A 23,351-nucleotide genomic window follows, 5' to 3' on the forward strand; every position below is an offset into this window, starting at 1 on the left:
TCATAACCATGTGGCACAAAGTGGGAATTAATTATGTGGCATTTTTTGATAGGACCATTCATTCATTCTGTATATTTTACTGAGCACCAACTTGGGCTCCAGGTATATATCAGTCAAATAGACATAGTATCTGCCCTCATGGAGCGTGCCGTGTGATGAAGAAACAGCATCAATAAGTACACAAGAAAATAAATGTCTCAGTGCAAATTGTGATATATGTTATGATGAAAGTGAATAGAATACAGGGAGAGCTAGAGAGGTGTGAGGTGACTTCACAGAACAGTATGTGAAAGGTCACTTGGGTGCAATGGAACTCGGCATGTTGAGGGTGCTGAGAAGCTGAGTGTGAGCCAGTGTGCCTGGAACATGTTCAGGAGGAGGAGCTGGTGTTCAATGAGGCAAGAGAGACCAGCAGGGGCCACGCCATGCCGGGCTTTGTAGGAGGTACATGGATTTGGATTTTGAATCAGTATGCAAAGACCATTATAATTGATTTAAACATTTATGCAACTTTTGATCTGAGAGCATTGAATGAATAGAGACTGTGCGCCTGTTAGTCTTCTTAAGGTAAATATTAGAATTCTTAAGTTAGATCCATTTTTGTTCCTGTGGGAACACAATTCTATATGGTCATATGTGATTATGGGAAGATAGATTTTTGATATTCAAATATTCAGGTAACATTCATTTAGTTACATACAGTAAATCAAAAAATAAAGCAAACCCAAGTTGTGTCCAGTTGTAAAGAAGGCAGCGTGGCTGTACAACTTCCTGTTCTCCTGTGGAGACAGTAGAGGGGAAATTTTCCATGTGCCTCTGCATTTTCTGCCTGTATTGTGAGCTAGTCCCTAACTGCTCTTTGTTCTGAATACCTTTTCTAGGATGTTTGTATAGGGAGAAGCCTTGAACGGTAGAAATCATGTCCCCTTTGTAGCAAAGGACAGGCTCGCTTATAGCATTGGAAAGTAGAGGTAGTGTTTCCCCTCAGAGCAAAGGGCAGATAGGTTTACTACTCACTACAAAAAAATTGGGGCTCCTTAAGCTCAGGGTTTCTCTCCTGAAATGAAGCCCACTGTGTGTGCAAGTATCCATCTGGGCCCACCTACATTACTCCAAGGAGAAGGGGAACTGACCAAATACACTGATGCTGGTGTCACTTGCTGTGTGGTGAGTAATAAATTCCTTTACTCTGACCCAGGAGTCTGTGTCTTCTGTCAGCATCCATAAAACTGTCAGGCTAACTAGTTAGCTTCTAAGTGAATAAAATCTCAGACCCTTCACAGTTCTTCACAGAGGCTCCTCAGCAGTCCGAGCGGGAAGGTACAATGCCGGGCAGGTGACACCCTAGTGCTTTGCAGCCTCTAAGATGTCCAATTAGCATTTCTTGTCACTGTTTTTCCTCCAAAGTCACAGGATGAGCTGTTCTCAGACAGTCATATCTTAAGTGTGACTTCTAGTCTAAAATACATGTGTGAAACCTACTAGCTACTAATTATTATGCCTTGAATATTCTTAACCAAGTGGGAGAATGTTTCAACAACAGAAAGAATACTATGTTAAAATTTTAGGATCAGGACATAAAATCTATTAAAATGATACTTTATGTAAATTAAAAATATTCTGTGTGTGTCTGAAAATGTAACCCAAGCATATTTCCATGAAAGATTCTTTTTTTTTTTTTTTTTTTTGAGATGGAGTCTTGCTCTGTTGTCCAGGCTGGAGTGCAGTGGCGTGGTCTTGGCTCACTGCAACCTCCGCCTCCTGGGTTCAAGCGATTCTCCTGCCCCAGCCTCCCAAATAGCTGGGATTACAGGCATCTGCCACCATGCCCGGCTACTTTTTTGTATTTTTAGTAGAGACAGGGTTTCACCATGTTGGCCAGGCTGGTCTCGAGCTCCTGTCCTCGTGATCTGCCTGCCTCGGCCTCCTAAATGCTGGGATTACAGGCGTGAGCCACCGTGCCCAGCCGAAAGATTCTTATGTAATAACTACTAAGGGACTAACACTGTCCTTTCTCAGGGTTCACAGAACCATTATTGTCACAATGCAGGATCGTCATTGGCTTGGGCTCTCACTTTCTCCTGACCAGGGCCTTGAGGAGTAGGCACTGCCACTGCTCCCGTAAGAGAATACCAAGTACTGGCCGGGCGCGGTGGCTCACGCCTGTAATCCCAGCACTTTGGGAGGCTGAGGCGGGTGGATCACGAGGTCAGGAGATCGAGACCATCCTGGCTAGCACGGTGAAACCCCGTCTCTACTAAAAATACAAAAAATTAGCCGGGCGTGGTGGCGGGCGCCTGTAATCCCAGCCACTCGGGAGGCTGAGGCAGCAGAATGGGGTGAACCTGGGAGGTGGAGCTTGCAGTGAGCCGAGATTGAGCCACTGCACTCCAGCCTGGGTGACAGAGCGAGATTCTGTCTCAAAAAAAAAAAAAAAAAAAAAAAAAAAAAAGATAATACCAAGTACTGCTGTGGCAGCTGCAGGAGATGTTCTGTATCTTGCCTGTCCAATACAGGGGGCACTAGCCACAAGTGTCCACTGAACGCTTCAAATTTGGCTTGTTTGAATTGAGATATAAGTAACATGGTGGCTCACGCCTGTAATTCCAGCACTTTTGGAGGCTGAGGCGGGAGGACTGCTTGAGCCCAGGAATTCAAGACCGGCCTGGGTAACATAACAAGACCCCCATCTCTACAAAATATAGAAATAAATAAATTTTTAAAATTATACACTAGAGTTCAGATTTAGGGCAGAAAAAGAATGTAAAATGTTTCACTAATAATCCTTAAAATTGAGTATGTTTTACATGATATTATTTTAGACAGGTTAAATAGAAATACTGTTAAAATTAGTTTCACCCGTTTATTTTTACTTCTTTTTAATGTGACTAGAAAATTTTAAATTCCATATGTAGCTCTCGTTCTATTTCTATTGTCTAGATCCTTGCTACTCAAAGGGCGATTCTCAGGCAAGCAGCATCACCATCATCATCATCTGGGAGCTGGTTAGGAATGTGGAATCCTACACCCCACTCCAGACCTACTGCGTCAAAATTTGCACTTTAACAGAATCTCATGTGATTTGTATGCACTTTACACTTTGAGTAGCTGAGCTTCCCTAAGACTAGGACTGGCTGGTTTAGGAAACTAAAAATAAAAGGTGCCCAGTTAAACTTAATTTTCAAATAAACAATAAATTTTAAATATAGTATGTCCCAAATATTGCATGGAACATACTTATATTAAAATCATTTGTTGTGTTTCTGACATTCCACTTTAACAGGTTATCCTATAGGTTATCTGTCAACATTACCTAAAACTAAACTTCTCTTATCCAGACCTGCTTGTTACTTGAAATTCCACAGAATCAGGAAAAGAACAGAAAGAGAAAAGGAGAGGTGAAGAGTAGAAACTGGGTGAAATGAAAACAGAGAAGAAGAGGGAGTATGAGGAGGCAGTAGGAATTAGATGGGGCACAGAAAGGCCACATTTAAGGCCAGTGCCCCTTTTTATTTTACAATTTTTGTTAGCAACTTTCTTCCTTACTCCTGCATTCTCCCACTTCCTCTAGTCATTCTGCTTTATTCTCCTCTTCTTATTTTCTGTTGGGGTCCCGTGAACTATGTTGGAAGAAAGTGGTGTGTGAGAGGAATAGGAATGTCTGTTCAGCGCCAAGACCCCAGCTTTCCTATAGTCCATCATCTCTGAAATTTCACTTACAAATAGCCCTTTTCCGCTACCCGTACTTTGTCTTTAAGCCATCAAGGTTCCTAAGTGCCCCAAATGGTGACACTTGACACTTTCGTTTTGGAGGATTTTCTTTATTGTGGCATTTTAATTGTATTTTTAAAAAATGTAAAATAACTCTTAGGAATTTTGTCATTTGTTTTGTTTTTCAGGCTTTTTAGGGAAGTGAGGTGAAAGGAGAGGCCAGCAGGGAAGGAATAACAATAGGCACTCTATTTAGCTAAGCATTGAGTTAAGAAGAGGCTTTCATGGCCTGGCGCGGTTGTGGCTCACGCCTGTAATCCCAGCACTGTCGGAGGGCCGAGGCGGGCAGATCACCTGAGGTCAGTAGTACGTGACCAGCCTGGCCAACATGGTGAAACCCCATCTCAACTAAAAATACAAAAATTAGCTGGGCGTGGTGGTGCATGCCTGTAATCCCAGCTACTCGGGAGGTTGAGACAAGAGAATCACTTGAACTCAGGAGGTTGAGGTTGCGATGAGCCGAGATCGCGCCACTGCACTCCAGCCTGACAGAGTGAGACTGGCTTAAAACAAACAAACAAACAAAAAAAAGAGCCTTTCATCCATGATCCCATTTAATCTTCACAACAATTAAGTGTGTCTGTCCCCACTCTGCAGATGAGGAAACAAGGCTCCAGAGGGAAAATAACCTTCCTGGTATCAGCTTGCTCACTGGTAAGGAGCTGGCCAGGCACTTCAGCTTCTGACTCCAAATCCTGTGCTCCTCACCATTGCTGTCCACACCTCTTGGCAAATAGAGGCTCATGAATTCAACAGGAGACTGTGAACTAGGACATATATGTAACTTTAGGGAAGTTCCCGAGATTTTTATTTATTCACCTGAAAAATACATATAAAAATATATACTTCATAGATTTTTGGGAGAAATTAATAGCTTCCTGAAGTGTAGTATGAAATAGATAATAGTATGACATATATGGAGTATGAAGTATATAAAATAAAGAGTCTTAAGAGTTATATGAGAGTATCAAAACACTGCAAATTTCTAAAATGAGCTTAAGTGGCAAATATATTTTTTTTAAAAATTGGCTCCTTAATAATCTTTCCATGAGATGAATAATTAAAAACCTAAATATTTGTTTCACTCTATACTCTAAGCATTATCAGACTCCTCCCTTCCTCCCCTCACCATGGAATACATTCTGAGAAAGCTGCCCTGTTATTGGTTAAATATGCCGTCAGTTACATGGTGTGAAAAGTACTGCCTCTGCTCTGTTTGCATTTATGAATTAACAGATGTGCTTGCTTTGAAGAAACGGATTCTTTTCTTGATGGGAAAAAAAATTTTGTTTAGTTTTTCACTGATTTTTTTATGTATAGGATTTTCACTAACCTTGGACCATATATTTGCCAGGAAGAATGTAAGGTGAGTAACTGCACATCTTTTAAAGCAATGTATTTGTGAACTTAAATGCAAGTATGAAATTAGGTGGCTCTGTAATTTCTTTATGTTGTTTCATATCTACATTTGCTTGTGATTCAAAATGGATAGGCTAGATCATACAGGTAGCTACAAAAATTATTGACCAGAGTTTATGCTTGAGGTAAAAATATAAGCTTTTTTATAAGAGACATGTGTTATTTGTTCAAAATATCCAAGAAACTTTTGTAGTATGTATCAAAGTATTTATCTGTGAGAAAATGACTCCTGAAATCAGTTTTCAGATTTCTTTTATATTTACAAGTAAATGTTAATTCCACAGTATCCCCTGCCATTATTATGTGAGAAAAGAGTAAGAAAAAAATTGAAAACCTCAGAAATATATATCCTGTCCTTCAAAGAAAAGGTGTTAAATTCTTTTAACTGTTAAGAGATGGCAATTAAATTCCTGTTTCTATTTCTGTTGTCCCTTTGGCTTCTTTATACATCATATAAGGAACACTCAGAGCTTTTTCTATAAAAAAGAATATTGAAAATGTGAATAGCAATTAAGGTATGTCATGTCTCCCACTCACTCATTGTGTGCCATCTCAACAAATGCTTCAGGGAATTTAGTGTGAACACGGGACAGCAGCAAGCAGGAGAATCTGGCAAAACTCGGGTTAAAGAGTCCTTAGTCCACAACTGGTAAAATCTATACATATAGACATTAACAATTTTTTCTTCCATTGTTTCTGAGTCAATTGGTGCTTTCCTGCAGGTTCACTTTTGAATAGTAAGTGGCTTATATTCTTTAGGTGGTTAAAGCCTAGTTCTGTTTCCCCACCTGGGTTACACAGAAATGCCTGATTTGTGTATTACACTAGTAAAATGTACACCAAGAATTAGAAAAATCCCAGTTCTGTTTTTAAGACAAAGTTAATGGGCTTAATTTTAGCTTCAGAATCTTTAGATCTTAGAAATCACATAAGTCAATGATCATTTGAATCTAATATTATGGCTCATTAATTCATTATGAAGGAAACAACAGTTGTTGTTTTGTGTGTTCTTTCCAATAATGGATCTGAAATTTAAAATATCTTTCAACTCCCTGGGGCTATTCAATATTCTGTCTGTAGGAAGGAGGATTGTATTTTAAGCTCGATACGCGGTTTCTAAACATAGAGTGAGTAGGGATCATTATTCTCACTTTGCACATTTCTTCCTCAAGTTGGGTTTATTCTTGATCCAAAAAGAAATCCTGTGTGACCTCCCATTTTCCACTTTGATTTCAGAGTATTTTCATCAATTTCTTAGTTCATTTGTGCATGCAACACATTTTAAAAATAACTGGTGCTTTTAAGTAGCAAGGCCCCATGCTAGGTGCTAGGTCTACAATGGTGAGCACAACAGGGATAGTCCCTGCCCTCATGGACTAAGTCTAATAGGGAAGCCTTTGTTAATCAAATGATATATATTATTCCAAATAAACTTTGAAATGTGTCGTGAAAGAAAAGTATAGGAAGCAATGAGCACATACAATAGGGGGATTAGAACTCGCACAAGTTAGGGATTGTGTTCTTGAGGAAGTGATACTTACGCCATCATCTGGAGGAGATGTAGAAAATAACTAGGAGGATGGAGAACATTCCAGGTGGAGGGAACAGCAGGTGCTAAGGGAAAAATGGACCATGAAGTGTTCAAGGAACTGAATAATGCTAGAGTAGCTGGAGCAGAGAGAGAAGGGAAGAGGTGAAATAAGGCAAGCACAGCTGGCAGGCCGAAGTCTGCCTGGGTAATGTCTGGGTATTTGTGCCTCTTTCATATGTTGTATTCAGTTACGTTTCAACCTGTACTACAAAGTCTGGAGTTTAGGTAGGTTAGATGATTTGGCTAAAGCATATCTTTATTATACTTTCATTATTACTTGGATGGGAACCTCACTTTTGTTGCTCAGGAAATTAAACTTGTACTCACAAAAGACTTAATATAAACCGTAATGCTAATTTGTAAATTTCTAAAGGAAGATATCTTTTTAAAAAATTAAAATAGAAAAATTTATCAAAGTAATACATGTACGTGGTTTCAAAAAATCAAAAGGTGACAAGACAAGACACACATTAAAGGAAAAACTGTCTTCTAGTTACTTCTATAGGCAAACATTTTCAAATTTTTAGTTGTTTCTTCTGTTGGCCACTGCTTGTATTAGTCACCTTTTTTCTAGAAACAAAACAACCCCTACATTGCAGAAGTTTGCAGCCTCAAACATTTCTTCATTGCTCCTGTTACTTCTGACAGCTACAGGTGGGCTGCTGTGACCCTGCTTTAGCTCTGTTTCCACTTCTCATTCCAAGTCCCAGACTGAAAGAGCAGCCCTTATTTGGGCATGCCATTCTTATGACAGAGGGAATGGGGCAAGAGATGGCAGGCACATGCAGACACTCGCAACTTCTGCAGAGCTGCCACACTGTTGCTTCTGCTCATATTCCATTGGTCTAATTAAGATGTATAGCTGAAACTGGAGAGTTCCGTGACCCCCCTTGCAGGACATGCAACAGGGGTGTGGTGCATCTGTTTGGCCGCTGCCACATGTGCTCAAACCTTTTACAAGAAGGGGAGCATGCAGATGGGCAGGTGCAGGAACCAGGGCAAGTGCTTTTGGGTTCTGGCCTCATGGTAGCATCTAGGGTTGGGTGCCTGTGACTCTCAAAGCCCCAGTGGGTGTGCTACAGTGCTCTTTTAGCTCTGCCATCTTCAGACGGCTTAAGTGTTAACCAGCTTAGTGCCCTCTTGGACCCCGGGTTTTTGTTTGGCATCCAGAAAGAATCAGGTCACACAGGGCTGGAAGGATGGTGAATGTGGAGGTTATATTGAGTGGTGGAGGTGGCTCTCAGCAGGATGGATGGGGAGCTGGAAGGGTGATGGATTGGGGGATGATCTTCCCCTGGAGTTTGGCTGTCCAGCAGCTGATCTCCTCTCTGACTGTCCGCAGCAGTTCAGATGCTGCTTCTCGTCTCTCCTTCTCTGTCATGCTGTTCTGCTGCTCTTCTGTTCACCTGTTCATCTGCTCATCTGCTTGTGGAGCCTGGGGTTTGGGGTTTGTATGGGTACTGGATAGGGGGCCCTGGTGAGCCAAAAGGCAACATTTGGGCGCAGAAACAGGAATGCGTGTTCCCATTTAGGGCCATGGGTTTCCAGGCTTAAGGGTGGGGCCTTTGCCAGGTGGGGCAGGAAGTATTTTCCACCCACAGGGGGGAACTGCAAGTCATATGGCCTAGGGGGATGCAAAATCCTCTCCCAGAGAAGGAAACAAAGACTGGGTAACAATCATACAATTCACCATACTGCCATAATATCAAAATAATGTGCATAGATGATTTCTCCATTTATACGTGTTAGATTTTATAACAAGTTCCTTTATTATTGACAAAGTTCCTGTCTCCAATGTCCTCATCTTTCTTTCCTCCACCCCCCATCCCTCCAATATAGTTACATTACTACTTTCAGTTCATCAGTGCTTGCATCAATATGACTATGTATATTGTTCACAGACAAGCTAGTTAGTAGAGTATAATTTTGTTTGTTTGTTTCTTTTTTTTTTTTTTTTAGACAACGTTTCTTTTTCCCTTGAGTTAAAAATGGCCTTTTTGTAGTTGCAATTTCAAAACATGCATAGTCTTAATTCTTTTCACATATTCTTTCCTCTAATATGCAGTGGTCTCTCAAATTCTCCTTTCACTTAGAGATCTCTCTGTAGGGCTTCCTTTTATTGTCCTCTTGCTCCAGTCTGGATTGATTCTATGCCTGATGTACACCCCTCTTCTAGTGAGATGTGCTGTTTCTGAGAGCCTGCGCTTTCTCTTTGTTGGCTTGTGCCCTTACACTGTGGGAGCATGTCCTCCATTTGCTTCTGTGAAGGGGTGAGAGAGGTGCACTGGCTGAATCCTTGCATGATTCGTGTTTTTTACTTCTGCAAGCTTAATAGGACATTTTCTTTATCCTTAGCTCCAAAATGATACAGGTACCTTAGCTCACAAAAATCAACTCAAAATGGATCACAGACCTAAGTGTAAAAGTTAAAATTTAAAAACTAGGAGAAACACAAGAGAAAATCTTGGTGACCTTATTGGGCAAATATTTCTTTTAGACACAAAAACAGGCCATAACAGAGAAAGAGAATGCATTGGACTTTATGAAAATTAGAACTATTGATCTTTGAAAAAACACCATTAAGAAAATGAAAAAGGAAGACAGAATGCAATAAAATATTTCCAGTGTGTATATCTGACACAGGACTTGCATCCAGAACATATAAAGAGCACTTATGGAGGTCAATGAATTTAATTTTTAAAATGAGCTAAAGATTTAAGCACACTTCACAAAAGAAACTATATAAATGCTCTATAGGCATAAGAAAAGATGCTCAGCATCATTAATCACCAGGGAAATGGATATTAAAATTAAACTGAGCTAACAACCCACACCCATTGGAATGGTTAAAATTAAATAGATTGATGTTACCAAATGTTAGCAAGAATGTTGAACAACAGGGAAGCCAAAATTGATTGACAGCTTTTCTAAAAAAGTTACTTCTATTATGTGACTTGATCATTCTATTCCTGTTTATTTATTCAAGAGAAACAAAAACATATTCACACAAACTCCTATACATTAATGTTCTTAAATCTTTATTTGTAGTAGCTCCAAACCAGAATCACCCCAAATATTCATGATGTGTGCACAAAGTATGGCATATCCATACAATGAAATATTTCTTAACACTAAAACAGAATGAACTACTGACATATGCAACAACATGCATGAATTTCAAAGTCATTACGATAAGACGGAAAGAAGCCAAATGCTAAGGAATATGTATGATTCTATTTACACGCAATTGTAGAAAATGCTAACTAGGCTGGGCGCGGTGGCTCACGCCTGTAATCCCAGCCTTTTGGGAGGCCAAAGCGGGCGGATCACCTGAGGTCGGGAGTTTGAGACTAGCTTGATCAACATGGAGAAACCCTGTCTCTACTAAAAATACAAAATTAGCCGGGTGTGGTGGTGCATGCCTTTAATCCCGGCTACTTGGGAGGCTGAGGCAGGAGAATCGCTTGAAACCAGGAGGTGGAGGTTGTGGTGAGCCAAGATCGTGCCATTGCACTCTAGCCTGGGCAACAAGAGCAAAACTCCATCTCAAAAAAGAAAAAAGAAAATGCTAACTAATCTAAAGTGACAGAAGCAAGTCTGTAGTTGCCTGGGGTTGAGGGTGGAGGGAACAACTGTTAGCTGCAAAAATGCAAGCAGAAACTTTTTTGGGTGTTTTAAGTATTCTGTATTGTTATTGTGGCAGTGGTGTCATGGGTATGTGCCTGTGCCAAAACTCATATAATTGTTTAATTTGCATGAATTCAATTTACTGTACATTATATACCTCAATAAAGTTGATGAAAATTAATGAATTGCATGCATGCATAAATTTATTAATAGCAACTAGTAGACATGGTCACCAATTTGTCATCTTCAGAAATTCTCATTAGATAATAGGGATCATATTACAGAGAGAATGGTGCATTTAATTTGTAATTGGTTCCATATAATTAATTCTAAAGCACTTTACTATGATATAGATTTAGTAACTCTTCAACTACAATTATGTTTTGTATACATATCATGTAATATATATCTTTCTCTAATTATAAAAATGTTGAGTTTATATGATAGTAACATAGAGAGACCTTATATCACAGGAATTGTTAGGTATAGAGTTTGATTTGCATTCTCATATACTGTAGGTAAAACTTATGGAAAACTTAAAATATGCAATAAACTTAAATTTTTAGGACGTTTATGACAAAACTGGAGATTTAAACACTAATTTTATGTTAAATAATTATTAGTGTTTTCTAGATGTAATTGTGCTGTTATTTTTAAAAGTTCTTATCTTTTAGAGATATATACTGAAATGATATAATTTTTGATATTTTATTCAAACTAATATCACACGGGGGAAGAGGGTGAGCTTGTAGGTGAAACAAGATTGATTGTAACCTGATAATTACTAAAGCTGAATGATGGGTCCAGGTACATGGGGGCTTATTATATTTTTCTATTTATATTTGTGTATGTCCTGTAATAAAAAATGTGTATATCTTCTAACTTAGAAATTTCACTTCAAGGAATTTATCTTAAGGAACTTCTCATAGGTGTGAACAAACAATCCACAGTAATGTTCAATGCAGTATTGTTATGATGCTAATAAAATTGAAAACAAATTAAATACTTAAGAGTAGAAATTTGGTTAAATACATTATGATACATTTTTGTCATATAATACCACATGACATTAAAATGTGTCAAAAGTATATAATTACATGGAAAATATTTGTGACATAGTTTTAATAAAAAAATTGCAAAATCTAAAACAGTATGTCCACAAAAATCCATTTTTAAACTGTAAAAAGTAAATTATATACATATGTGGTGTGTGTGTGTGTGTTTGTGTTTGTATGCATATAGAGAGGATATATACACACACAAACACAAGGATATATATCATAATTTATATGCTCATAAGTTTCCAATATAACTTTTTGGTAATTGAGTCAGTCTTTTTTTTGAAAGGCTGGATGTTTTGGCTTTGATATGTTAACAATGCAATGTAGTATAAAATTTCACTGTAAAATGTTTTATATGTTTTATTACTTTGTTATTTTATATTTGTTATTGGTTAAACCTTAGCGTGTAGCACACTGCTTGGCACATAGTAGGCCCCCCCATAATATTATTCAATGAATAAGAATCAGGTTTGATTTAAAATAATTTTTCTGGCTGGTCATGATGGCTCACACCTGTAATTGCAGCACTTGGGGAGGCTGAGGTGGGTGGATCACCTGAGGTCAGGACTTCAAGAGCAGCCTGGCCAACATGGTGAAACCCCATCTCTACCGAAAATACAAGAATTAATAGGGTGTGGTGGTGCATGCCTGTAATCCTGGCTACTCAGGAGGTTGAGGTGGGAGAATCACTTGAACCCAAGAGGCAGAGGTTGCAAGGAGCCGAGATCACACCACTGGACTCCAGCTTGGGTGACAGAGTGAGACTCCATCTCATAAAATAAAATAAAAATAAATAAATAAATTTTTCTTTCTAAAATTTTTCTTTATTTTTCATATTTTTTTGAAGAACATGTTACTTTCTCTCTCTGTTAAATGCAGAGACAACGGGGGAGAGACATATTAGTTTTTAAATGGGAAATTCACTATTAAGAAATGAACAGTTTTGGCAGGCTGTTTCTGCTCATCTATTCTGAGATATAATAAAGTGAAATATACTTCTTAAAATTTCGTATAACATCTGAATTATAGATATTTATTCAGCATCTTTTAATTTTTTTGTTTTTTTCTAATTTCAGTTCTCCAACATCTTCAAATAAAGAAGTGGTTATGAAGAATGGTAAGACTCCAGTTGCCCACATGATTCCTTGTGGGGTAGAGAAGGGCTTTTTCTGTGATAGAATTCCCTGACCAATGGTGTCTGTACCAGGAGTCACTCATGTGAAATCTTTTATACTAGTGCATTCTAAATTATGAGCGAAAAGGGGCTCAAGCTTGATATATGTGACAGTGCTTAGCATTGCCACTCAATTACGTTAATAAATGACATTTAGCATTTGGTAACCACATCATTATTTATCTGACAGATCAGAATAATGGAGATATGAAACCAGTCCAGAATTTCACAACAGTGCCAATCACACAGGTATGGCTACATCAGGAAACCAGATTGTAATCTAGCTCTAAAAAACTTAAAAACACATTTCAATCATGTCTGTGCTCTGTGAAAATATAAATTATAATTGTATTAATAAGTAACATTTTTGCTTCAAATTTGGGTGCGGAAACGTATTATGGAATCTCTTCTTTTTAAAAGTCAACTTTTATTTTGGGTACAGAGGGTCCATGTGCAGATTTGTTATGTGGGAATAGTGCATGATGCTGGGGTTTGCGGTATGAATCCCATCACCCTGCTAGTGAGTATGGTATCAGATAGGTGGTTTTTTAACCCACTCCACTCCCTCCACCCTCCAATCATCCACAGTTTTGATGGTTTGCATATTTATGTCCATGTATACTCAATGCGTAGCTCCCACTTATAAGTGAGAACATGTGGTATTTGGTTTTCTGTTTATTATGGAATCTTATAGTTGAGAAAAACCTAAAATACTTAATTTTACTTGCTCTCTTATATTTTCATTACAATATTCAGCTTCACTTTTGTTGCTATAATAATAATAATCTTTAGTTACTGATAAGCTGAAGTTGCTGCTCTATTAACTAATTTTTCTTTTATCTGTATTTACACTAGAGTAATTGGTGTAAATTTCTTTCTTTGTGTTGTACATTTTATGGGTTTTAATAAATGTATAATGGCATGTATTTACCATTACGGGATGTGAATTAGCTCTTTCATTTCTAGGAAGTCTTTTGTACCATAGACACAAATTCGTCTCTTATGTTCTTTTTATTTGGTTAATTAGGCTCTCAACTACAATCTGAGCAAAGAAGGGCATTTAGAAAAAGAACCTTGGAATGCATTCAGCCATCATGGCCCAGTTAATGTCTCCATCGACAGAATTCCTTGCATTCTCTTCTGGGCCAAAAGAATAATGATTAAATTTAAGAACCAAACCTGGCTGGACCTTACAGATGAGACATTTGGTCAGAAGGTAACAGTGGACCCTGACAACCCAAATTGCAGTGAAGAAAGTGCTAGGTAAGTTGATCTCTCAGTTTGAGGAAGCCCCTAGGGCTATTGCGTTCTGTTAACTCTGCATTCAATTTGTTTTGTCATTTCAGAAAAAAAAGAGTAGGCTCCTTTGTATAGGACCCTGACACACATCTTTGAGGAAGTATTTACTGTCTAAAATAAAGGAACAAGTCAGAAGTTAACTTCAAAAATTGTTGGCTGGGTGCGGTGGCTCACGCCTGTAATCCCAGCACTTTGGGAGGCCGAGGGGTGGATCACCTGAGGTCAGGAGTTGGAGACCAGCCTGGCCAACATGGTGAAACCTCGTCTCTACTAAAAATACAAAAATTAGCCTGGCGTGGTGGCGGGTGCCTGTAATCCCAGCTACTCAGGAGGCTGAGGCAGGAGAATTGCTTGAACCTGGGAGGTGGAGGTTGCGGTGAGCTGAGATCACGCCATTGCACTCCAGCCTGGGTGACAGAGTGAGACTCCATCTGGAAAAAAAAAAAAAAAAATTGTTATATTTTCCCGGCAGTTTTCTTCTGAACCTTTTTGCTAATTGTCAGAATAACTTGTAGAAAATGAGACTTTGGAAAGCGAGGGTTCTCAAACTCATTTTGAAAATAGCAAAGGATTCCAGGCTTGGTCTCAATTCCAAATGTTAGGTGTCAAACTACTTTTATTCTATCAGGGAAGAGATCACATATCCCAGCAGGGTCATACACATTCTAGTGGGTGACACACTAGCCAGGGCAAATGCTTGACTCTGCGGAGGTGGGGGGCAGGGGGGTGTCAGTGTGCTGAAATAGTGGAATATTGCCTGTTTGCAAATATGCAAGGGTACTTTTTAATGGCTAAATTCCAGATAATTCTTCAGGACATTTCAAAATGATTGGAATAATTAGTTTTGATCTGAGATAAGCAGATTAAACAAATAACATGTTTGAAGGGCAAATCAATTTCCAATGCCTTTCTCTGCTTTTCAGTCATCCAAGCAAAAATTTTTGCTTTTATTTATTTTGGTCCAGGGAGAGGAAATCTGGCATGTCCTGCTTGCTTTCTATAAACCTTCTTTCAACATTTGTTGGTAAAATAGATCCTTTTGGAAGATTCTCTGCATTTGTTCTGGTTTGGTTTAGATGGGTAGGATGCTTTATATAAAGCATAACAGTGTGTGTGTGTGTGTGTGTGTGTGTGTGTGTGTGTGTGTATTCTTTTTCTACTTTATGTACTTTAGCTGGAAAGATCCTTTTATTCCTGAACTTTACTTCTCACTTAAAAATTCTTGACGATGGGTAAAAATGGATTCTATTAATATACAATTAAAAGTCATATTACAAATCTTAGTATCTTGCTGTTCAGAATGACAATCTTTTATTAGCGATTTAGGGAAATGTAAGCGGAAGCATTTAGAGTCCTCTCAGATTTGTTTATCCTGTTATAGCTCAACTATCCAAGGCTATCAAAGAGACTACGGGAGGCTGAGAGCTCAGAACCCTTTCCTGGGGTGCTAATTAATTCCCCACAGGGCTCTTTATTTGTGGTCAGTTGCAAGGAGAGAGGCTGCCTGCTTGGGGATAATCTTGCCTGTCTATGGCTGACTGGCTCTCCTTGATTCCATTTATCCTGATCCTAGGGCATTTGTGGGAGAAAATCAGGGTCCTACAGTTGTTTGTTTGTTTATTTACTTTTTTATTTTATTTTATTTTATTTTTTTTATTTTATTTTTGACAGAGTTTCGCTCTTGTTGCCCAAGCTGGAGTGCAATGGCGTGATCTCAGCTCACTGCAACCTCTGCCTCCCAGGTTCAAGCGATTCTCCTGCCTCAGCCTCCTGAGTAGCTGGGATTACAGGCACGTGCCACCACGCCTGACTAGATTTTTGTATTTTTAGTAGAGACGGGGTTTCATCATGTTGGCCAGGCTGGTCTCGAACTCCTGACCTCAGGTGATCTGCCCACCTCATTCTCTCAAAGTGCTGGGATTACAGGCTTGAGCCGCCGTGCCCGGGCGCCTACAGCTTTTTTTTTTTCTTTTTTTTGCTGGGTTTTAGAGATCTTGTGATTACTGGGAACCTAGAGAAGGAAAGAATGAAAACATGGCTTCTAGGCCCAGTTCTACCAGTGAGCTTTGTGATTTTACAGGCAAGACCTGTAGGATCATCATCTGTCAAATGGAGATGATGGCATCTATTCATTATAGCTATGAGGCCTTGAGAATTTACTGTGGGCCAGGCACGGTGAGGTCTTCATAGGCCGATGTCTGTTATTCCTCACAGTAACTCTCAGAGTCACAGGCATTTGTCACAGAAGTTAGAAAACTTGCTAAAGTCATGGAGCGTGTATGTTCATAGAGCTGGGGTTTAAAACATCTTTAAAAATGACCATTTATCTTCTTCCTCTTGACCCTATCTGACAAGGTTGTGAAAAACACATGAGGAAATACATGCATAAGCACTTGCTATTCAAAGTATTAATAGTAGTAGCATTCTTTTCCTACCTGACATCCCAGTGATAACTAGAGTGAAATAGTGTCTAATTTCTCCAGTAAGCTTCGGGTCTCACAGGACACAAATTAAAGATTAGGCAGAACCTGACTGACTTTTTGGTCACTGCTTAGAATTCTATTCAGGTGTGAGCCCTGAGTATGCAGCGTCCACCTGCTGGAGTCCTGCACACGGAGTGTGCAGGCATCCTGGACAGCCTGCCCAAAGAGGAGCAACAGGAGGCTTCCAGGAAGGGAGGTGTCAAGGACCAGCTGCTGAGACCTAGTGGCTGATTCCTGTGAATTGCATGGATGAGCCAGATGCCCTTGTGGTGCTGGCAAGGAAATCTTAAGATCTTAAGAAGCAGAATGGGAGTTGCTGAAATAACAAACTGAAACAAAGACATAACCATGTAAGGTCAAAAGCACAGATTAAAAAAAGATGACCACGTTTTAGCTCTTGGAAACAAAATGTTCAGAGAGAGGCAAATTGTTGGCAGACGGATTTGCTACGGAAGTCTTTTTAAATAGTGAAAGCCCTGCAAATAGAGCATAATCCCAGCATCTGTGTGTATTTGGAATTTAGGCAATTATAGCCTCAAGAATTCAGAATCCATTTTACATGTGTGAGAGTAGAACACTTGAAAGAGTAAAAAGAGCTCCTTTTTGAGCAGCTTTTGTTCCAGGTTGTATTTCTCCTTTGTGTTCCCAATTGATGGCACAGTGCCTGATACTTAAAGATCCTCATGGCTGAGCACGGTGGCTCACACCTGTAATCCCAGTACTTTGGGAGGTCAAGATGGGCAGATCACCAGAGGTCAGGAGTTAGGGACCAGCCTGGCCAACATGACGAAACCCTGTCTTTAGTAAAAATACAAAAATTAGCCAGGTGTGGTGGTGCATGCCTGTAGTCCCAGCTACACAGGAGGCTGAGGTGGGAGGATTGCTTGAGCCCGGGAGGTGGAAGTTACAGTGAGTGGAGATTATGCCACTGCCCCTGAGCATGTGCAACAGAACAAGACCCTGTCTCAAAAAAAAAAAAAAAAAAAAAAGGCAACAAACATTTTCATCATGCCCCAAAGTTTCTGTGTGTTTCTTTGTAATGCGTCTTTCCAACCACTGTCACATCTCCAGATAACCACTGATCTGCTATCATTATCAATTAGTTTGCATGTTCTAGAATTTTATGTAATGACGTGTGTACTCTTTTTTAGTGTAGCCACTGTCACTTAGCTTAATGATTTTGATAATCTTCCGTGTTACTGCATGTGTTAATGGTATTTCCCTTTTCATTGCTGAGTAGTAGTCCATATTATAGATGTTCCACAACTTATTTATCCATTCACCTGTTGATAGAAATTTGTTTTTTCGCTCACTTTTTGCATAACTTTCCAAGTAAAGTCACTATGAACATTCATGTACAAGTCTTTGTGGCAGCAGGTATCTTCATTTCTCTTAACTGTCATTCCAACTAGGAGTAGAATGCCTGGATCATATGGTATGTGTATGTTTACCTTTTTAGAAAACAGCCAAACTGTTTTTTAAAGTGGCTGCATCATTTTTCCTTTTCTCCAGCATCGTATGAGAGTTCCAGTTGCTTCACATTCTCACTAACAGTTCGTATGGTCAGAGTGAGACTAGAGAAAGCATTTTTATATTTCTGCATGTTTAGGAATTTCTGAACAAATTTTTACTGGGAGCTGGGTTAAAAGATAAGTGTTAGAGTTAATGAGAGATTTACCTCTTGAAAGGAATGTGTTCATGTATCAAGGGGTAATGAAATTCAAGGCCATAGAGACATTCCAGGGGTTAGAAACTCAGAGAAGCTTATCTTATCCTCCCCTTGGAGATCTTTATTTACATACCATGGGTGTGAGACCTGCAGCCATTTGTCTCCTTATGATGAGTGATTTGCTTCCATCCAAAGGCTAATTAAACTCTTTCATCCAAAGACTAATCATCCCTCTTCTCTTTCTAAGGAGAATTTATTGACACTAGAGGAGCAAATGTTTCTCTCCCTCTCTTGGGAGGTGAGAAGGAAACCACGGTTTCTCTCCTATATAAGCTCCCAGATTCATAATTTGGTGTTGCTCATCTGTATTACAAATCCCAATATGTGTAGGATGACATCTGGCTCTTCGCATGCTGCCTGGGTTGGGGAGAATTGGATTAGAAGAGGGAACCAATACGATTGTTCCCATGAGTAAGTCAATTCATCTGTCTTCGCTCTGGGAAATCTTATGTTTACTCTTTGGAAAATAGGAATAAATGTAGGTATTAAAAGCTTAAGAGTTAGTTTAAAAAATGTTTTAGCCATTCTGATTCCTGTACTGTGTTATCTTTATTGTGGTTTTATTTTACATTTTCCGAATGTCTAATGGTCCTGAGCATCTTTTCATGTACTTATTGACCATTTGTATATCTTTCTTTAAAACATGCTCGAGTCTTCTGACAATTTTTACGATTTTTACATTGGGCTGTCTTTTGTTGAGTTGTTAGTGTTATTTATTGTATTCTGGATAGAGTTCTTTATGTATACATGTTGTGCGTATTTTCTCCTGTTGCGTGGCTTGCCTTGTTTTCTTAAACAGTGTCTTTTGAAGAGTAAAAGTTTTGGATTTTAGTAAAATGCAATTTATCAGTTGTTTCTTTTATGGCTCATGCCTTTGTACTTTTTTCAGGAAACCATTGCCTACCTCAAGATTAAAAAAATGTTCTATACATTTTGTGTGTTAGGTGTTACGTGATCCACCTTGAGATAACTTTTGAGTAGATATGAAGTTAGGGTCATTCCTATTTTCATATACTGCGTTGTTTCCTTTTCTTAGGTTGTCTTTGAAGCTTGGTGATGCTGGAAACCCTAGAAGTCTTGCTATAAGGTAGGTAGGACACCGCTTTGGAGTATCACAGTTTCAGCACTTCAGATTAGCTCTATAGAATTTATTCATTCCACATGTGCGAAGCGAGGGCTTGCTATATGCCCAAACACTGTGACACATCGCATGCCACATCAACCTAATTACACTGAAAAGTTGGTGCTGTGATATGATGGGATCCTGTACTAATGCTTTCTTTCTAAAAGTTTCTACCAAAATACCCATAGTTCTTCTCTCTCCCCTACCCCCATGCCGCCTGCATTAGGGACTTAGAAAACTCCCAATCCTGAGAATGTAATATCGTTTTCCTCTGAGAAAGAAGACAATAGAAATAAAGCTCTAAGGGCTGGGGCTCTGGTTTGAAATTATTTTCTATAGCTTCTTATAATGAATCACACTTACCATTTAACTACAATGAAAAAGCCTCATTACATTATTCCCCCAGCAGACACAGAGGCCTACAGTTTTTTGGTGTTTAGGTATGAAAGGATGCATCTGTCAACAAAGACTTTAGCCAAGCAGTTAGGAACTGCTCCTGAGGTGGGGGGAGCAATTTGAAGGCATTTTTTTTTCTTATAAAAATACAGTGCGTCCCTTCCTATAAGACAAACTTGTTAGTGGAGATAAGTAGTTGTGTCTTTAACATTATTTGGAAAACCAGCAGGATTGTGCTAGGGCAGTCTTTCTTAAGCTTTGCTCTATGGGACACTTCTGCTCTGTAAAAATATTTATAAGATTTTACGAAAAGGGGATTCTGTGGTCAAATGTGTCTGGGAACGACTCTAAACCGTGTCTTCCTCTTGGCAATTCACAGTGTAAATTTGTATGTTAAAGTTTCTGAGAAAAAATAATCTTAAGGAAGACTATTGCACTTTGTAACTTTGACTAACTCAGTGTTTCCTGTGTTTAATTTTGGAGAGCCTTCTTCCTCAGAACACTTGTCTACGTATCGTGGGAGACTAGTGTTTCACTGATAATTTAGAAAATATATGTCATCATCTTTCAGAGCAACTTTACAAGTAAATAGAATCCCACAAGGTGACCAAATACACATGTCTGTTTGATCTAGAAATGATTATTATTATTTATTCTGATGATACAGGTATGTAGCAGAAACTGTCAGTATCCCATGAATATCTACATGGTCCTTTCCATCTGAGAGCACTGTAGCCTACCTGCTGAACTTTCAACTCCCTGCCTCTCTTTGCCTAAAAGCTTTCTCTGGCCCACTGCCCCCAGTCCCTGGCCCAGCAGCCTTCAACCAATGACTGGAGGAAACATACACACACCTCAGCTCCCTCCCCGTCAGGTGAGATAACTCAGCAGCATGTGCTGTACTCTGGCTCCCAGGTTCCATCATGGCCATGAAGCCCTGCTTGTCCACATTGGAAACTTGCTTAATAATATGCCTCTTTTAGCTGCCTTCCCTTCCTCTGTCATTTCTTTTCTCTCCATTTTACATATTTTGAATGACTAAACTCCTCTGAATATTTCTTATATTCACACCCTTGTCTTAGGGTCTGCTTGCAGATAAGCCAAACAGAAACAAGAAAAACTAATGAAAACAGAAAAATCAGAAAATATTGAGCTACAGAAAGAAGAAAATGAAAATCATCAATAATCTAAACGCCATTTGCAATCACTACTAATGTTTTAATCTCTATCCTTCCAGACATTTTTTTAATGCAGTCACATATTTTTTTAAAAATGGAAATAAAATGATAATGACAAGTAAATTATGACTTTTTTCATGGCTGGAAAACAGTCCATTCCAAAAGAGTTAAGATTGGATTTGAAGCCCAGCTCTGACACTTACTCTCCAAGTGAGCTTATTCAAGCCCTTTGTGTCTTAGATACCTCGGCTGTGAAGTTAGAATAAGGACATTATCTATCACATGGTGTTGAAGTGAAGATTAAACACAATACACATACATAACACAGAAGTTATTAAGAGAGCTGTTACTATTATTTTAAACCACAATTTAGCAAATTCTTCATTGATGTCCATTTTTTTCTCAAATTTTTTGAATAATAAACACATAATCAAGTGTTGATTCTAAAAAAGGAAAAACAAAACAAAACAAACCCAAACTTTGTGTGTTTTTTCTTTTGTAGGAATTTCCACTGTCCACTTTGGGGGCTGCCCTGTCATTTGCTCTTTTTCCATCCATCCAGGGAAGGCTCTGCAGCAAAAGTGAAGCCTCTCCCCAAGCCCGTTCTGCCGCCTGACAAAAGAGGGCGCCATTGTACTGTTCATAGACGATGCCTTGCGTCAGTAAATGTGGGAAAAGTTCTTTAGGAGTAATGCTGTTTTTATAACCATTTTCAGATTCATCCTTACCAATTACAACAAGTTGTCCATGCAGAGTTGGTTTAGTTTGCGCCAAGTCGAGATCATTTCCAACAATTCAATCCAAGCAGTCTTTAACCCAACTGGCGTATATGCTCCCTCTGGTTACTCCTACCGCTGCCAACGTGTGGGCAGCCTGCAGCAGGACCAGGCCCTCTTGCTGCGCAGCGACACAGATGATGGGTCGAGCCTATGGGAGGTCACTTTTATTGATTTCCAGGTAATAAACTAAAACCTATGCTCAATGCACCTGCGTTTTTGTTACCAAAAGAGCTCAGTGTTTGTTTAAAAACACCGGAAACAAACCTAGATGCTTAAGGAAAAGAGAAGTAGATGCCTTTAAAAGAATATTGGTGGTTTTTTTCCTTTGTCTTTTAAGGTATGAAGTGGAATAGGATAGAGAATTTTATCTCCCTGTGCCCCCCACCTCCTACCCAGGGCTTGCTTTTGCATTCAGCTTTATCCAGCATGAATAATTATCAGTGAGGAATGCCAGCCATCTAAGCCCTAGTGAAGCTGTGGGTGAAGCCAGGGACTGACACTTCCTGGACTGAGAGGCCCTTCTGGGGAGAGGCATTGGTGGACAATTATTTTATTTCCTCCAGGGAGTGGCGCAGTGATCTTATCAGGGAAGATAAGAAGTACATCGGCAGTGTGAGTGACAGCTTTGGCAGTTAGTAGGAAGGGACTCAGCGGGGAGTCAAAAATATCCCAAAGATCTTGAAAGTATTTGGAGAAAGGAATGGGGTGTGAGAGATTCCTTTTCACCACCAGAATCTTAGGCTGAGAGACATTCTGTCAAGTTCCTCTATCCTGTTTACCTGTGAATGAAGCTTAGCTTGTTCCTACCACTCCCTGAAATAGTAGGCAGGGCTTTGCATGTACCTCTTATGGGCACATTCCAACCTTTTCCAAATATATATGGGCATTGGCATATATGCATATTCTTCCCTTCCATCCTTCCCAAGCTTAGAGAAGTGTGGTGTGGATGAAAGGCAGTTTGGGGCAGGGAAGGAGCTCGCATTTTGGAGTCAGACAGACCTGGTTTCAAATTACTGCTCAGCCACCAGGGCAAGTTACTTAACCTCTCTCAATTTCTCACCTATCTTTATTAATGTAAAGAATACGTGGCCTAAGATACGTGGAAACACTCAGGAGCGTGCCAGGCATGGACTAACAATAATTGCTACCTGTGAGTGTCCCGTGTGTGTTGGTGCTGTGGTCGTTATTTTATGTACTTTGTCTTCAGAACTTACCATAATGCTGCAAGGTTGTTTTATGAATGAGGTGACTGAATCTCTGATAATCACATAATTTTTCTAAAGAGTATAACTGGTAAATGGTAGAGGCAGAACTCAAATTCTGGACAGTTTGGTTCCAAGGATTCTTTTGTGTGTGTGTGTGTGTGTGTGTGTGTATAAAATGTTTATGAATATTATTTATATTATGTATGTGTATGTCTATACATGTGTGTATGTGTGTGTGTATATATACATATAGAGAAATGGCAATGAGGATATAATGACAACAAGGAATATTTTACAAATAATTTCGCCTAATTAGACCAGGGGAATTGATTGATTTATACCTCTACCTTGTTCCAGGAATGACTTAGTTGACTTACAGAAATACCACTTATGAAAAATTACTTTCAAAAATAGGCAAATCACTTCACATCCATTAGGATGGCTATTATAAATAACAACAAACAAACAAAAGAAAATAAAAAGTGTTGGCAAGGACAGGGAGAAGTTGGAACTCTT

The 23,351-nt window shown here is 39.2% G+C and overlaps 1 protein-coding gene across 1 annotated transcript in view; it reads left to right on the plus strand.

The window, feature by feature from the left end:
• Positions 1–23,351, plus strand: part of LOC129457792 (V-type proton ATPase subunit S1-like) — a 258,643-nt gene that overhangs the window by 12,623 nt on the left and 222,669 nt on the right. Inside the window, exons 4-9 of the mRNA XM_063612829.1 lie at positions 5,092–5,137; positions 12,546–12,586; positions 12,834–12,892; positions 13,671–13,906; positions 19,191–19,241; positions 21,568–21,808. Of these exons, the coding sequence (XP_063468899.1) occupies positions 5,092–5,137; positions 12,546–12,586; positions 12,834–12,892; positions 13,671–13,906; positions 19,191–19,241; positions 21,568–21,808 (674 nt within the window). The remainder of the gene's footprint in view (positions 1–5,091; positions 5,138–12,545; positions 12,587–12,833; positions 12,893–13,670; positions 13,907–19,190; positions 19,242–21,567; positions 21,809–23,351) is intronic.

This window comes from Symphalangus syndactylus, chromosome 11, assembly GCF_028878055.3.
Source record: "Symphalangus syndactylus isolate Jambi chromosome 11, NHGRI_mSymSyn1-v2.1_pri, whole genome shotgun sequence".
NCBI lineage: Eukaryota > Metazoa > Chordata > Mammalia > Primates > Hylobatidae > Symphalangus > Symphalangus syndactylus.